The 18,327-nt window shown below is 36.7% G+C and overlaps 1 protein-coding gene across 2 annotated transcripts in view; it reads left to right on the top strand.

Annotated features, from left to right (window-relative positions):
* The window catches only part of LUZP2 (leucine zipper protein 2), a 362,761-nt gene that overhangs the window by 337,586 nt on the left and 6,848 nt on the right, over positions 1–18,327 (top strand). For both annotated transcript variants that reach the window (XM_028515921.2, XM_036029153.1), the window contains exon 10: positions 12,619–12,711. In XM_028515921.2, coding sequence (XP_028371722.1) covers positions 12,619–12,711 — 93 coding nt within the window. The remainder of the gene's footprint in view (positions 1–12,618; positions 12,712–18,327) is intronic.

Raw genomic sequence — 18,327 nt, forward strand, 5'->3', positions numbered from 1 at the left:
AAACTAATGCTTATTTGTTATGAACAATTTTAGAAACTAATGTTAATAGCAACAATAGCAATGCTAACTGGCGTGTATTGAGTTGAACTACACTCATATGAACTCACAAAACTCTAGAAGGAAGAAATATTATCTTTATTTTTAAAAAACAAAATATTTCTTTTGAAATAATTTTAAACTATATATATATATACATATATACACGTATCTATATATACCTATACACACATATATATATTTACACACAGAATAAGAGGGTTCCTTTATACCCTTCACTCAGCTTCCTTTAGTGTTCAGATCTTACACAACCATGGTGTACTTATCAAAACTAAAAATTAGCATTAGTATGATTCTACTTCCAAACTATAGAGCTTATTTGGGTTTTACCAGTTTTGCTACTAATGTCCTTTTCCCATTTCAGCATCAACCTCAGGCTACCACATTGCATTTAGTCATTAAGTCTCTTTAGTCTCCACTGGCCTGTGACAGTTTTGCATCTTTTTATCCTTTTCGTGACCTTGACACTTTTGAAGAGTTATAGTCAGATATTTTGTGAACATCCCCTAAGGTAGGTCTGTCTGATGGGTTTTTATGCTTAGACTGGGGTTGTAAATCTTGTAAATAACACCACAGAATTGCGGTGCTCTTATCATTTCAAGGATATATGACATGACTGGTGATGTTAATTAAACCCTCATCACTTGGTTGAAATGATGTCTGCCAGATTTCTCCACAAACTTTGGATTTCCCTTTCCATACTTTAATCTTTAGAAATGAATCACTAAGTTTAACCTACATTCCATGGAAGGGCATTTGAACTTTACCTAATGAAAGGGAGTGTCTACATACATTACTTAGAATTTTTCTGTCAGAAATATTTGTCTCTTCTCTCTCATTCATTCATTCATTGATTGATTTAATATTTTATTTATATCAGCATGAACTTATGGATATTTTAGACTTCAGGTTATGATCTAATACTATCATCATTTATTTATTTTCCCTTTTAAATCTATTTTACTTTTCAGGGCAGTTTTAGATTCACAGTAAAATCGAGCAGAAAGGACAAAGAGTTCTCATATACTCCCTGCATCCCTTTCCAGAGTGATGAATTTGTTACAACTGATGACCTGCACTGACCCATCATTTCACCCAAAGTTCATAGCTCACATTGATGTTCACTCTTGGTGTTGTAAATTTCGTGTGCTTTGACAACTGTACAATGACATGCATCTTCCATAACAGAGAATTTATCCTCATTATTCATATGAGTACATTGAAGCACAGAGATATGAAGTTATCCACAAAAGATGACATGCTTGGCTAATATTTTATGATTAGTATAATGCATTTCATTGAAACAAATACATTTTATTTGAATTCTTTTATATATCTTTTCCTTATCAATTTATACTGTGAACGATTCATGTATTTCCTTATTTCTGAATATTTTTCATTTTTCCACCTTAAAAAACAGTCAAGTAACATGTAAATAAATATCTGTCTCATGGTCCACCAGCTGCCATAATGCAATCTGGAAAGCTATGTCCTGGTAGTTCCTGTGTGTGGCCCCCTTCTTTTCTCACTCAACGGCACTCAACAGGGCCTTACACTGATGCAGTGGGTGATGAATAATCGCCTAATGAATGATCGCCCTCTGAGTTTTATGCCTAAGGTTCTGTCAGGCCCATCTTTGAGGCTGACATTACGAAGGCTTGACTTCTGTGGTTTCTTGAGGCCACCCACTATCAGAAACAGAAATATGAGCAGAATGGCTTATTGTTTTGATTTAGTGTCACTTACTTTACTTTATTAAAAAATGATCTGGTAGTTTCACATCCTGGAGTGTGCTTTTATAGAATATTAGTTAAAGTCTTATAACATTTGGAGGTGGGGCGCGTTTATAGGTCCCACCTGTGTTAATACCATCTGTGAATTGCAGCAAGCATGAGATCAATGTTTCAGAGCCTTCTGAAAATGCATTGTGTTTTCTGAAGTCTAAGTGTTATGTGTGAAAGTGGGAATGGTTCTGCAGCAGCCTTAGTCTCTTGGGCAAAAATAAATGAGAAACAATAACAAAAGACCTCTACTTTTGGAAAATTACTTAGTCTAATACAACATATTTTGTCTAATATGACTTAAAGTCATATTCTGAGAATTTTTTAAATCAAACATCCAAGAAGGAAAATCTTTCATTGGTGATTACCTCATACAGTATGATCACTCGTTTCCCCACTTATAATTAACCATTTTTCTTCCAGAAAAGACAACTATACCCAGACTATTTTTAGACTCCACTTTCTGAAGTTGAGTGTGTTTTTTAGAACAAAACTTCATTCTTCTTGATTTGAAGAATTATTTTTGTTGCAGCACTATGCATCCTTTTAAGTTTTATTAACTTCATCTTCCTTTTTTCCTGTTGTTGGTATGTATACCAATACATTGAATCTGCTATCACCCAATGCTTCATTTTTATTAGAAATACAATTTGAAAATAATTAAAAATATATCAGATTTGTATGGAACCACAAGAGACCTTGAATAACCAAAACAACTCTGAGAAAAAAAGAACAATCCTGGAGGTACCACTTTCCCTGACTTCAAATTATACTACAAAGTGACAATAATCAAAACAGCATGGTATCGGCATAGAAACATACACACAGGCTAATTGAACAGAACTGAGAGCCAGAAATAAGCCCATGTCTATATCAGCCAATGACTTTTGATGAAGGATCCAAAAACATACAATGGAAAAAAAGAACACTTCTTCAATAAATGGTGCTGGGAAAATTGGAAAGCTGCATGCAAAAGAATTAAACTAGACTTCTGTTTGTCTCCACATAAAATAACTGAATCAAAATGGATCAAAGACCTAAATATAACACCTTCAACAATAAATTACACAGGAGAAAACATAGATGCTAAACTTATAGACCTTGGTCTTACAGAGGATTTTATTAATTTGACCCCAAAGTCAAAGGAAATAACAACAAAAGTAAATGAACTGGACTATATCACACAAAAAGTTTCTGCACAGCAAAAAAAACCCCAAAAAACAAAAACAAAAAAAAAACAAACAATAAAAAAGGCAACCAAACATTGGAGGAAGCATTTGCAAGCAATACCTCCAACAAGGAGTTAATATCCAAAATACATAAAGAACTCATATAACTCAACATCAAACAAACAATCCAATTAAAAAAAAAAGGCTAGAGTCCTGAGTAGCTTTTCCCAAGAAGACACACAAATGACCAATAATACATATGAAAAAATGCCCAACTTCACTAGCTATTAGAGAAATGCAGATAAAACTGTAATGAGGTACCACCCCACACTTACTTGAATGGATATTATCAATAAGACAAGTAATAGAAAGTGTTGGAAAAGTTGTGGTGTAAAAAGGAAGCTTCATTCACCTCTGGTTGGAATGTGAACTGGAACAGCCACTATGGAAAACAGTATGGAGTTTCATCAGAAAATTAAGAATAGTTACTATATAACCCAACAACACCTCCTCTGGATATCTACCTAGAAAATCTGAAAAGATTCATTCCCATAGATATATATATTCCCCAGATATTTGTTCATTATTCATGCTGGCCAAGACATGGGAAGCAACTGAAATGTCCTTTGACACATGATTGGATAAAGAAGGTGTGGTACATATGTGCGGTGGAATACTACTCAGCCATAAGAAAAGATGTAACACTGCCATTCATGGTAGCATGGATGAATTTTGAGAATGTTATGCAAGTGAAATAAAAAGGTCAATAACCATATATCACTTAAATGTGAGCTATAAAACTGAAAGTAACAAATGAACAAATAAGATAAGCAAATGAAAGCTCAACAAACAATAGTATGGTGGTTACTGGAGAGGAGGGGGTGAGGAGGAAGGAGAGGGTAAAGGAGATCAAATACATGGTGATGAAAGAACATGTGACTTTGGGTGGTGGGTACACAACGCCATATACAGCTGATGTATCATGGACCTGGACACTTGAAACCTATAGAGTTTTATTAACTAAATACCACCCCAATAAATTTAACTAAAATGCATTATGATTTTCTCTTATATGTATGAGTTATTTATAAATGCATTTTTAGTTTAGAAATATATTGTGGGTTTTATTTGGTTACATGGCAAAGGGGAACTAAGGCTGCAGATAGAAATGAAGTTGCCAAGAAGTTGACTTTAACCAGGATTGTATCAATGAGCCCATAGTAAAGACAAAAGACCTTAGAAAAGATAAAGGGAATTGTTACTATGGAAGGCACATAAAGATATAACATTGCTGAGTCTGAAGATAGAAATTGTGAGCTGAATTGTGAATGAGTGGGCACCAGCAGATGGAAAGCCAAGGATTATATCTTCTCTAGAGCTTCCAGAAAGGAACATAGTCCTGCAAAACCTCGATTTTCCTCCATTGAGACTGTGTGTCGAACATCTGACAATATAACTCTAAGATAATAAATTACATCGTTTTATGCCACTAAGTGTGTTGTAATTTATTACAGCAGCAGGAGGAAACCAATACATTGGTATTGCACCTGTATTAGTAACATGGCTTTGGACAAATAATTTCACGACTGAGTTTCAATTTTGTTTTCTGCAAAAATGAAGACTCAAATACACCTGTTTTCTTCTTCGTATTTTACCATTTCTGACATGAAGATATATAAAAATTGGCATATAGCTTTACCTCCCCTCTTGGACATGCTGTTAAATGTTGCTGCATCTCTTTCCACTCCCTTAGAACTACAAACATACTATTTACACCTGCCTCAATCTTCATGAAGTATTTCTGAAGGGAGGTGTGATTGAGCTGAGCCCAGTGGCCTCGGGAGGACTCATTATTGAGTCAGGGAAGAAAGCAAATTGGGATAGAAAGAGCAAATTGAACAACAGCCCACAGAGAGGATAGTGTGTTACTTGTTCAGAAAATACTGAATTCTCTGTGGCCACTGAAAAGAGAAGTCCTAAACAATTTTAAAAAACATTGTAGTAGTGATTATTTTTACTACTTATCACAATCTCTGCTCACATTAGACCAAAGGGAGATTTGAGCAAAATCTAAGATTTGTTCATGTTAAGAATCTAGTCAGCTATGTAATTTCTATGGAATAATTTGTTACTTCTAATTTAAAAATGACTCTGTTATGTAGAACCCAGGAGAAGGTTTGTTTTCCCTCTGAGCAACCATCTAACTTTGGCAAGCAATCCGAGACCCAAGAACTAGAGAAAACCAGAATGCCAGGAGCCTCTGGGCTTTGAAGTTAAACCTGTCAGTCTGTAAATGCCATCAGAGTGGAAACCAGAGGTAACTGAGGAAAAATGGTGCGCTCATTTTCTGCTGAAGCAAAACACAAGGATTTAGTAGAATTAGGAACACAAAACTAAAAGGGCCCTAACTCCGCTTTGAAGATTGTACTGCGGTTTAAGTGTTCTTGACTGAAGTTATCAGGGCAGCAGAAAACAGAGGTCCTGCAAAATTGTATTCATTGTCTGAGGCCCTTATTTTTTTATGCACTAAACCAGAATCAGAATCCTTGTTTCTTCACCTCAAAAATACATTATCTTTCTCTGAAGTCTGTTCCCATTCTGTGTTAATTCATCAGACTCAACAAGCCTTCTTTCCACAAGGAGCCATCTCACTAAAAGTCAGGGCCTGTGTTAAGGATTACACGATTATGTTTGCACTTGAACTTAGCCAGAAGGAGCGATACATGTATTTATGTTTAAATGTGAGCATTTCTTGAATTAAATACCATATTTTTGTATGTAGAGTAGTTTAACTTTTCATGCTTTATTGCTCATACTGGTGAAGTGATGAATAATTTCTTTAGTTGTTAAAAGTAATTAGTATACGAAATTTCTTCCAGCAGAAAAATTGAGATAACTTCAGTATTGCAGTAGAAGTTTGCAGACCAGGCATTCGAGTTCTTCAATAGACGAGAACAGGGGTCACCACTGGCAAACTCACGGAGACAGAAATCTGCATTGTCAATCTTTCCCCATGCTATTTGTGAACATAATAGTTAATGAAGCTCTTTTTAGATGGACAGACAGATAGATACAAAAGCTTTTATTCTGGACATATTCCTTGCCTCATCCTCACCATCAAAATCAGGGAGCATTTACATAAATGCACAATAGTTGCCTGAGAAATGTAATAACCAAGCTTTAAAATTTATCAATATGCTACATATTTATATGTTTAGGAAGATATAAAAAACTACACTAAAAACTAATCATTGATGAGCCTGGTATTATTCTTTTGAGCTTCCCAGCTGGTTAGGTTTCCCTCCTGCCTGTTTTCATGATAAACCTCTATCTCTGCCTTAATGCTGTTTTGTCTGTTTTAGTTTATTGATTTGACTCTTTGTTTCATCCAAGTTTATGTGATTACATGCAACCAACACTGACCTTTAGTAAATTAAATAAACAGGGTTTTTTTTTGTTACAATAAAAGGAGTTCATGATATCCAGGAGAAGACAAAAGAAATACGCCCGGGAGTGAGCAGAAATAAAGGCTGCTACAGCAGACCCAGAAGCATAAACCATAACAAGGGCTTTCTTCTAGAAACAAGTTGGGCAGGGCACCATACTAGAATCAAAGTGCCTGTCTACTTGTAGCCCCTACTTAATCTAGTCGATATTAAATTTTAAGAATAGATATTTGAATGACTTAACAGGGGTCAAATGCTATATTTTGGATAAATCAGGGAATGTGATACATAAAACAACACTTAGGATATAACATACTGTGAGAGAGACAGAGCCCTTCAGAATAAAATAAGGAAGGTAGAAGAAATAATAACTGTTAATAAAGAACAAATCAGAGCTCTCTGAGATAAAGAACTATGTATTTAGTATTTGACTAGTATTGCTGAAAGTCTTTCACATCCGCATTTTAGAAAGATTTATGTGACCACAAACGTGTCTATTCCTTTTCTTTCAGTACTGATCCTTAATTCTTATGCTTTCTAGCCTAAGACATATATCTAAAATAAATGATGAAAAAATGAACAAAACTTATTCGAATACTTACTAGCTTCAAAGAATGCAATGATGGATGAGGCACAATTCCTCTTCTGCAGGAGTTCCCAGCCCTGGTGGAGAGGCAGACATTTAAACCAATGGCGAGTGTGATATCAGTGGCCGTGCAGGATATCACCAAGAATATGTTTTCCACAATATGATGTATATAACCTAAAGTTCAAAGCCATCAAATCTTTAAACTCCGATATACAGTTTTTGAAAACTTTTTCTATGAAATATTGTTTAAACCTCTAAAGGATAGATATATCCTGAGATTTATCCTTAGGTATATAAAGTATATTTGTCATATGTCTAAAAACAGAATAAAAATGACACAGGCACTATAATTTGTGACTACATAGAATATTAATGTATGTCACTATGGACAAGGACTAGAAGATAACATTGAGAAAAAAGTTATATTTAGAATAATGGATGAGTTTTATTTCATATTATTTTTAAAAAATATTTTATTTATTTATTTTTATCTAAAGGGGAAGAGAGGGAGAAAAAGAGGGTGAGAAATAGCAATGTGTGGTTGCCTCTTGTGTGGCCCCCACAGGGAACCTGACCAGGAACCTACGCATATGCCCTGACTGAGAATCAAACCAGCAACCTTTGGTTCATAGGCTGGCACTCAGTCCACTGAACCACAGCAACCAGGGCTGGATGAGTTTTATATTTCAATTTCCTTTAATGTTGTTATACATTCAATTAAATTTACAAGGGTGTATTGGGACAACTGTTCAGTAATTCAATTTTTTAACAGAAACAAAATACACTAAAAATTCTTCTTGCCTATTCATGTGATTTACTCCATTGTTTATGTTTTTATAGTTGTGGTTCTTATTGTGAATGCCAAGGTGACTCTCCTTTGCTATTGTTTATTCCTCTTGTTCTTTTTTAACATATTGCCTCAAACTATCTGTAACTTGTAGGTTATGAGAAGAAAAATGGTTGATGTTCAGCAGATTTTAGCAAGAATAAATGTGTGTTTTGATTCTTACATTTTTTTTTGTTGTTTTTGTTCACTTACAGTTGTCCCCATTTTTCCCCCATTACTCTCCACAGGCCTACCCAACCCCCACCTCCCACATTCAATTCTAACCTCCTTTGGCTTTGTCTATGGGCCCTTTATACTTGTTCCTTGGCTTGACCTTTTCCCCCTTCTTTGCCCCATTATCCACCCCTTCCTCCCCTCTGATCACTGTCAGTTTGTTCTTTATTTCCATGTCTCTGGTTCTATTTTGCTTGCATGTTTGTTTTGTTGATTAGGTTTCACTTATAGGTGAGATCCTATGGGATTTGTCTTTCAAAGCCTGGCTTATTTCACTTAGCATAATGCTCTCCAGTCCCATTCATGCTGTCATGAAAGGTAAGAGCTCCTTCTTTCTTTCTGCTGCATAGAATTCCACTGTGTAAATGTACCACAGCTTTCTGATTCACTCATTTACTGATGGGCCCTTAGGCTGCTTCCAGCCCTTGGCTATTGTAAATTACACTGCTATGAACATTGGGATGCATGAGTTCTTTTGAAATGGTGTTTCAGGATTCCTAGGGTATAATCCCAGCAATGAAATTGCTGGGTCAAAAAGCAGTTCCATTTTTAGTTTTATGAGAAAATTCCGTACTATTTTCTAGTGGCTGCACCAGTCTCCTTTCCCACCAACAGTGCATTAGGTTTCCCTTTTTTCCCCAACCTCACCAGCACTTACTGTTTGTTGATTTGTTTATGATGGCCATTCTCACTGGCGTGAAGTGGTATCTCATTGTGGTTTTAATTTGCATCTCTCTGATGGCTAGTGATGCTGAGCATACCTCCATAAGTTTCTGCACCCTCTCTTTGTCCCCCTTGGAGAAGTGTCTTTTTTTAACAGTGTTATCCAATAGTGCCTATTTACAAGGGGGACCTCCAAAAACAAAATTATCTTCTGGAGGGCAGGCCCCTTGGAGTACACAATTCCCCTCTTGGTGAGTGTTCTAGGCACCCATCTGTATCAGTGTACCACCTGGCTTTTTTGTGACAGGCTGTATATGACTTCAGTAAATTTTTTTTTAAGACTCTTTGCCCATTTCATGATGGGTGACTTACAAGTGCACCTGCCCATACAGTGGTGAGCGGTTGGCAGTTTTTGACCAAAAACAGCAGGATTACCATGCCCCACCCTCCCTATTCACCCAATCTTGCCCCAAGCAACTTTCTTTTGTTTGTTCTCCTGATTTAGAAAAAAAAAGTCCTCTGAGGGAAACATTTTGCTGGTGTGGAGGAGGGAAAACAAACAAACAAACAAACAAAAAAGCAGAAGCACTAAAAGGCATCAAAATTTGATGGGCGTGGGTCACCGGCCAGCAGTGACCATGGAACGCTGTGGATGGCTCGACGAAAAACACGCGAGAAAAAACATGCACAGAGACAAACTAGTTTCTGTGGGGAAGTAGGGACGAAATGGCCACCCCCCCTAGTGGGGAGCTCCCTGATTTACCATCCATACCTGCTTTTATTGTGCTCATTTTGCATAATAATTCAGGTAAAGTACAGCACTCATTAGGGGGAAGTAAGGAACTATAGAAAACAAGGAACTCTGCCGGTCTATTGAGTCAGGGTCAAAGAGCTGTAAGACTTTGAGGAACAAGCTAACTTCCTCCTTGGACCCCTCTCATTCAACTGAGAGCATTCTAAACAAAGAAGGTTTCACAGTAATTTACATATTCTTTCTTAGGCCTGATCACCCAGGGAATCCGCCCTTTTCAGCACAGAGCTGCACTACCCTGTCATTGTTTCAGGCTTAGGTGGAGCAAGGGAACTAAGGCAATAAGGAGATTTTCTCCCAGATGATGAGAACTCAGGCTATGTCAAAGCCGAGGAGCGAGGGTCCATCACCCCCTTTTGCTGCAACCCCCAAGTCCTTTTGGGGGGCCTCCCAAAGTGATTGTGCCTGTCTTAGGTCATTCCCCCCGTGGGGAATCTTACCCATCTTTGGCTAACCGACCAAGCTTTTGGGGGTTCAGTTATGAATAAAGCAGCAGAAGCAGCATTCCTGCCAGGGAGATAAGCTTTTGTCTCCTTGCTGGTTTACGGTTCCAAGGGCGTTCCCTTAGCCTTAGCCTAGGTGGGGGCTTCAGCTTCTGATACCAGTCAGGGCGGTTCCCAACAAAAATTGACTCATTTAAGAACTGTTTTGAACAGTGAAAAAAGTCTCTATAAATGTACTATATCAAGTGGAGAATATTTTGAAAGTGACTGAAGTTTGAATATGTAAGAATAAAGACACAACTTTTTATAAATGAATTCTGTTTTGGGGGGCTCCCCCCTTATATTTAATATTCCCAAGTGTTTTAAATTCTCTATTATAATGCAAAAGTTATCTTCTTTCTATAAATCTGTCATTTCTGCAGGTTTCTCCACTTTTATAGAGATTTTCAATTTTGTAGGTTATACTCTTTGCTCTCATTGTGATCCCTGCCCAATCTCTTTCAGATTGTCCAAGTCAGTGCTTCAGTTCCTCCTTTGTTACCAGCTCTTTGGTCATTTTTTGTGGCTCCTTTCCTGTTTTCCTCATCTTGTTCTTTTCTGCTCCGTTTTTCTTGAACACTGCTGCTATTTCATTTTGACAGGGGCTTTAGCCATCTCATAGCTCTGCTTTGAAATATCCAACGGACACCCCACTGGCTACTAAATGAAGCACACACTTTATAGTTTGAATTTGGGATTCTCCTCCTTACCTCATAGCATTTTTCTCATAATTACTTTATTGATACCTTCTATAGGACCAAAACATGACTCTTCTTCCTGCATATATTTTCTTGCAGAGTTTCTGTCACCTGGAATATCTTCCCCTCATTCTTGCCTTAAGCATTCAAAGGCCCATTTTGAAGATTACCCTTTTCATCATGTCTTCTTTTATCACCCCAAATGGCATTGACATTTCTCCTTTCAAAATATACACAACTCTGCTTGTGCCTGCTTTTATTAGTCTACTTTCTATTAGAACTATTTATGTGATTTAAAATCAGATTATGTAAGTTCTATGAAGACAAAAACAACACCTTCCTCATCTTTATATTCCCCTTGTAACACAGAGCTGGCTTATTTGAAAACATTTGTTCTCCTGTTCAAGCGTTTTCCTTATTCCTAGGAAGCCGCAGAGGGGTGCTCTAAGACAGAGACTTAAATAAGAAAGACCAGGAGAGAAAGAGGGAGTAAGACAGAGGTGCCTTCTAGATCTCACAAAATTTAGTGAAAGTTCTTTAAGTAAAAAGAAAAAGCAATTTTATTTGCTTTATTTATTCATTATTACAAAGAAAGCCCAGCATTTAGGTGACTTAATATAGAAACTGTATTTGTCAACAAATGTTTTATTTTCTATTGTTTATCTAATATGCTACTAGTTCATTTATTGTTTTTGTTTAGTACTCAACTAATTTTATTAAGACTATTTTGTTTTTATTTTTTAAAATTTTTAAAGATTTTATTTATTCATTTTTTTAAGAGAGAGAGGAAGGGAGGGAGAAGAGGGAGAGAAACATGTGTGGTTGCCTCTCATGTGGCCCCCACTAGGGACCCGGCCCGTAACCCAGGCATGTGCCCTAGACTGGGAATCGAACCAGCAACCCTTTGGTTCACAACCCGTGCTCAATTCACTGAGCTACACCAGCCAGGGCTGTTTTTATTTTTATAAAATTATTATTTCTGTAAGAATATCCCCTTGCTAAAGAATATAACTCCCTGTGTAAAAACAGGCCAGTGCTGTTTAATGTGCATCACAGGGAAACTTGAGTGGGTTCAGTGCTCTGACCAGGCCACATTCCAGTCTTTGTCGTCTTCTTTCCTTCCTCCCCTGTGGTCCACAAACATGAAAGGTTTAGGTCCAAGCAAGTTAGTGCTCACCAAGTTTAGTTTTTGCCTATCCCACAACTGTACCCTCACAGATTAAAGGGCAAAGCAGCATATTCGAATCAGCTTTGCGAAAGAAACACACATTTGAGGACACAGTCTTGGACCAGCCTATAGAGATATTTATATACATTAGTTATGGTATACCCTTCCCCAGCCAGCACCTGGAAAACTGACTTTTTATTTTATTTTGTCAATTAGTGTTCTTAAAGAGATGAATTTCAGAATGATATTTTAGATTTCCAGTGGTATATAGCAGCCATTAATTAGTTAACATTGCAGTGAAGCAAATTACAGTGAGGTTATAAAACATTTTCTTTCTTACTGAAAAAATAAGGTATGTACTTAATAGTTCTCGGATATTCTAGAAGTTAAAATAAAGAGAAAATACAGGATTTATTTTTTTGTGAGGAACTTGGATTCTTAAAATAATCCCATTGGACATCGCTAATATAAAATAGGGTAGAAATTATTTTATTTAATTTTAAAGTTAAGAATTTTTAATGTACACACTTTAAGATCTCTAATATATACAAATTTGCCTGTTATTCTTCATCTTTGACTGCAATGTTGCCATTGTATTATATTTTACAATGTCCTATGAATCTATTTGTTAAACTTATTTCTTGCTCTGAGTCTCTGTCTTTCTCTTTTTATGGTTCTCTCTTTCCGTCTGCAGCCTGAACAAAGCCCTCCTGGAAGCAGCGAGAACACACAAGTTGTTACAACAAAGGAAGAAAATCCGAATGTCCCTGAGTGCAATCCTGAAAATGTAAGGTTAACATAAAAGAGTCTTAAGAGTATTCAACATGAAAACAAGAACATAAGCATCTTAACAATCCTAGTTCATGCCATCATGAAACATTCTATTTATGTATACTATTCACTATCTAAACATTGCACTTCAAAACTTCAAAATGCAGGTGTTCTTTGGATGTGAATCAGATAGGTTTTCCATTAGGAAGTATCAGTATAGCCAGATTGGTAGGAGTTACTGTGAACTTGAGTTGTCAGATGTAAGGCAGGTAACCATGCACTCAACAGAGTGCTTACTTTGACAACCACATGAAAGAAATCTGTTAAAATATTAAAAACAAAAACAAACAAATGCCATCCCAAAGGATGTGTTTATAGTTCTTTCCCCATGAAGCAGATAAACTTGGCATTACAGAGAGATTCCATTAGGGGAAGGGATAGTCACAGCCTCCACATGACAATAGGAGTGATGGAACTTGTACTCTGCGGGATTTTCAATTATAGTAAGTGTCATGAAATTTTAACTTTGAAACTTTGGCACAGTTACAGATTTATCATGTCTGGAGTTGAGAAACAGCAAGCGACAACAATTGTGTTGAGTCAGTTCCAAGGTAGGCTTCAATCTAGGTAACAAAATGCAAAGTATCTGTTGACGCTATTCACGATTGAAAAGAAATCAAGCTATAGCAATAAAATAAGTCCAAATAGAAAATAGGTTAACCAAGTCCATTTCTTTTTCTTCTATTGGCTGCCAAAGTGAACTTAGAAACATGAATTTCTCAACAAGTTGCATTCCTATCTTTGTGTATTTAAACATGTACTAAAACCACACAATTTCAAACTTAATAAGATTAGTGAGCAGTAAAGATTAAATACTCTGCAATTGAATCCCAAGGGAGGAAGAAATCAAAAATATTGGGGTAGGGAGGAATACTTTGTTGCAACTTGAAGGACAGATAGGTCTCTGACAGTGTGAGCACATGGGCAGGGAGAAGAAAGCAGACTCACATGGTTAGAAAATGGAGTGCAGAAAGAGGTGAGATATGTTATCCAAAAAGATAATTTGGGACTTAAGTGGAGGGACCCTGGTTTGAATTAGGAATATAGTTAAGGTTTTCCAATGTTTGTGTTCAATTCAGTGAAAAGTTCATCACTTATGTAACCAGTCCATAAATATGGGTTGCCTTTCCATTTATTTATATCTTTTATAATATCCTTCTGCAATGTTTCATAGATATTCAGTGAGGAAGTCTTGCACTTCTTTTACTTTCTTTATTACTAGGTACATTAATGTTTCTAATTGAATTATAAAGGAATTGTTTCCCTAATTTCATTTTCAGATTGTTATTGCTAGCTATAGAAATGCAACTAACTTTTCTACATTTATCTTGAATCAGATTAAATTGTTTTAAGTGACTGTGAGCTCTGGGGTCAAAATATGATCAGATTGGCCAAACAACTACATGAAATTCCAGTGTTGATGCCCAGTATTTAAGATGCTACATCCGGAATAAGGAAGATAAATCCTTTATAAAATTTGCTAAAGAGTCTTGACTGACAAAGCATGATCCATTCTAGATATGGCACTTCTAAGGTCAACAATGACAAATGGAGTGTGTCTACTACAGCTTGAAATGAAAGGCTGCAAAGTCAGGAATGTAACGTTGATTAGATTCATTTAGGTTTTTGCCAGTTACCCAGTGTGTGACCCTGAATGTTTAGCCCTTCTGAGGGCTCATTTTCCTCTTCTGAAAAAGAGACATAAATGTATCTTCCCTTATACAGCTTGTTCAACAATCAAATGACACAGCCTAGCTTAGTGTCTGGTATATTGTTGGCACAAAACCAGCCCTCAGTAATTATTACTTTCTGTTTCTTTATGCAAAGCTATTCCTGTTACTTGAAACCTCAATACATATTTTTGAATTAAATACTTTAATTTCTCAAAGGAAAGAACTTAAGACATGACACAGACAGCCTTAAAAGCTATAATTTTAAACAGAGTCCAGTTTTATTAATTGCTACTCTCAGGGCAGAACATGATGTAGCTTGTGGCAACAGCTATAAGGAGAATATTTCAGTCAAATAAAAAAGTAACCTTAATGAAAAATACATGAAAATAGACTCAGCTACTGGAGGACACAGTATTTGATTGAAAAATGAAAAACAATTTTTATGATTATAGTTAGGGAATGAAACATGGGAGTGAAAGAAAACAAGTATTATGTTATGTCAGCATCGCTTTCAAACCAGTACTCTTTGACCACCAGCAACCTCACTGAGCTGACGGGAGCACAGGCAACATCTCAGTGAATAAATAGCAAAGGTGATGCATTTTCATTCCTGTTGGTCACACCTGAGACAAGATAACATAGAAAAGAAAACCTGGAAACTACATAAAACCTAGTTTTAATGAACAAATTGGCTCTTTCCTAACATGTCCCCTTAGCAAATTATTTTATCATTCATATCCCTTATCTGTGACATGTATAGCATTAGTTGTTAAACTTTCGCATACCTGTAGATCACCAGGTCAACCTATGAAATTGCTTAGAGTAAGGCTCCACTCCCACAGAAAATTAATCAGCAGTTCCGGGGACAGCCCAGGAATGTATATTGTTTAATAAACTCACCTAGATTTTCTTCTATCAGCATTTCCTATTAAATTTGGGGGGAAATTTTATATTGGTTTCTTGCATGTTTATCATGATAATGATATATACTGTAATTATATATAATATATATTTATATTTATAAACTTAGATAAAACACATAAAACAGTACATATAACATCATTACATATAATTATTATATACTAGATATTAAATATACAGTATTCAATTATATCCTTCTTAAATCCTACTTTATTCATTCTAAAAAACCTACTCTGCAGTTTTTATGCAAAGTCTCAATATCTTCTGTGGTCCAGGTCCCAAATGGGAGTGGAGGTCATGCACCTCCTACTTCTTGCCCAGTCCGGGTAAGACAAGGTCATGCAGAAAAATGACCTCTGGAGGCCTTGGCCCTTGTTTTGTGTTTCTTGTTTTATTTAGACAGAGAAATCACCAAAGGCTTAACAGCATATGGGGCTATCAGTTTGGGATATGTTTAAATGACTCGAAAGCAGCTTTGCTTAAATAACAATACTGGAGTCACATGGAGAACACAGAGGATGTAACTGCTTCATCCCACTTTTGTGCAGTTTGTAAATGTGCCTCATAGTGTTTGAGAGCATATCCAAAATTAAAGACGTTGAGCATTTTATTTTAATTTCCACTTAGAGATTAAGATTTACTACTCCGTGTTAATTTGTCTTACCATGTTTCTGACTGCCGTAGGCAACATTTAATTTCTCACGATGTTTTACAAAAATACAAAGTGTTTAGCACTGTGAGCACTTGCTCAGTTTCTTGCCATTACATTTGCTTGCGAGTTTCTGACCAAACGGAGTTTATCCAACAGAACAAAAAGTATTGCTTAGGAAAATGAGAGAAGAAAATGTTCAGAAAATAAATCTTGGAGCTGGAAGGAGAAAATGATGCCAACTTTGTCATGTGAAACTAATTTTGTCAGTTTGAAGAAATTCTAGTTTGCTTATTACATCCAATATTCATTATGTGACATCTGATGGCCCTAATAAGTTGTTGGCAAAGGCTTGTTTAAAAATTTTTCTAGGCAAGTCATGCCCTGTTTTAATTGGGCTGAGACTACCACCTACCATGGTCATTTCAGACTATGCTCCATCAGACCATCTGAGGAGGCTGACTTCATACAAGGCATTTCTCATGGTGCTACTGTGGTATTTTACAAGAAGTATTCATCCCTCCAGATAATGTAGGAGTGGTAGGTAGTTCCCTAAGGTCTTTAACACTTTTAAATGTGAATTGTTTTTCAAATTAGATATAAATTTCCATGTTTACTCATGGAAATCTTAATTTGAAGCATGCAAAAATGTAAATTTAATATTTTTACCAGCATTAGTATAGAAATCATAAGAATAATGTTTGTTATTTTGGTAAATGAAAAAAGCCTAATAAGCATGCTAATACCTGTTATAAAGATATTGACCATTAATGGTTGTACAAATGTTACCATTGATATTTGGCTAATAGAAAGGGAACCGAGGGGACTAGACACTGAGCTTAATAAAGTGGGAATAGGCCTCTGATTGCTTAGCTAGGAAGCTTTACACTTCAGGGGGTCATGGCGTTGCCCTGCCAAGGGAGCTAACACTTCTCCCCCACCCCTCCCCACACCAGATTGCTAGGTGGGAGCAGAGGAAGGCAGGCACATGTGCAAGAGTAATGAAATGGTGCAGAGGGAGGTTCTTGACCAAACAGGCCTGTTAGTCTAGCCTGGGGAAAGAAAGAATTGGTTGGGCGGTAAACCCATCCAAAGCCAGTGAAAGCTTGGGAAGCTCATAGGTCATTTTGTAGAAGCACCTAGTCTGTGCCAAACCCAAGCTAATATAATCCCAGGAGAATAAAAGGCTCGTATTTCTTTCCCCTTCTCTCTCTCTCTCTCTCTCCCCTCACCTCCCTGGTAACACACTCACATGGTGCATGCGACTTTCCTTTCCATGACAAGGTGGGCTTAACAGCTACCTGGCCAACAGCCAAATAGACTCTCACTGGAGTAGCCTAGAACTAGTTAACCAGCTTGAATGGGGACTGAGACCACTCAGCAGCTGCTTGTGGGCTCCAAAGGACTGAGCTTTAGTATGAAACTCTGGGTACTGCTTTCGCTTTGGCCTTGCTGAGGACAAGGTTGGACTTTTTCCATGGTGAGACAGGGGAAGATGGGACACTGGAAACTGAGGGACAGGCTTCAACATGAGTAAACCATCTTGCCCCCCCACCATCTCCCATGTGTGGACCCTTAGAATGCTTGCCTTGCCATACCATGGAAGAACCTAGTTTCTACCAACAGCAATGTTGCAATAAGTTGACTATAAAGTTGATGAGATGCCTTTTAAGGCACAATATCTCACACCATAACTTTGTTGCCCTTTAACTGTTGCTTCTCTGAGAAGCACTAAGGCTTTTTTGAACCCCATCTCATGAAGTTTCCACAGTGAGGCACAGAAAAAGTACATTTAAAGGTGCTGTTCATTATAAGATGAAAGCATCTAAAAAGATTTGAGCTGTCTTCCAGCCATATAGTGTTTTCTTTAATGTTAAAATTTAATAAGTTTTCATTGTGCAGATGATCAAAGGCTTGCCTCAAATGGTCAGCGATGCTTGCAGTAATGGAAGCACATACTCCACTGAAAATCTTTAGTATTTTCCCCTGGACAGTCACCTAAAGTGATGCTCCAAACACACACACACACACGCTTTTGAGGTCAAATATATTTGGAAAATAGTTTGTATCATATATCTTTCTAAAAGGTTTATAAGGCATTTATGCATTATGAAGTGGATTTCAATTTCCAATGTGCATTTGCATTGCTGGAGTGCTGCTTAAAAATGCAAGTCCCATATTTACAGGACTGGATATTATTTTTTAAACAACTACCTTAAGCAATTATGTGGGCAGATCAATCAAGACCAAAACTCTAAGAAAGTGTGTGTTGAAAGTGCAGAGGACTATTTTCAATACAACTGATTAATGTTCAAGTAAACTTTTCCTC

The sequence above is a fragment of the Phyllostomus discolor genome, chromosome 6 (genome assembly GCF_004126475.2).
Source record: "Phyllostomus discolor isolate MPI-MPIP mPhyDis1 chromosome 6, mPhyDis1.pri.v3, whole genome shotgun sequence".
Taxonomy (NCBI): domain Eukaryota; kingdom Metazoa; phylum Chordata; class Mammalia; order Chiroptera; family Phyllostomidae; genus Phyllostomus; species Phyllostomus discolor.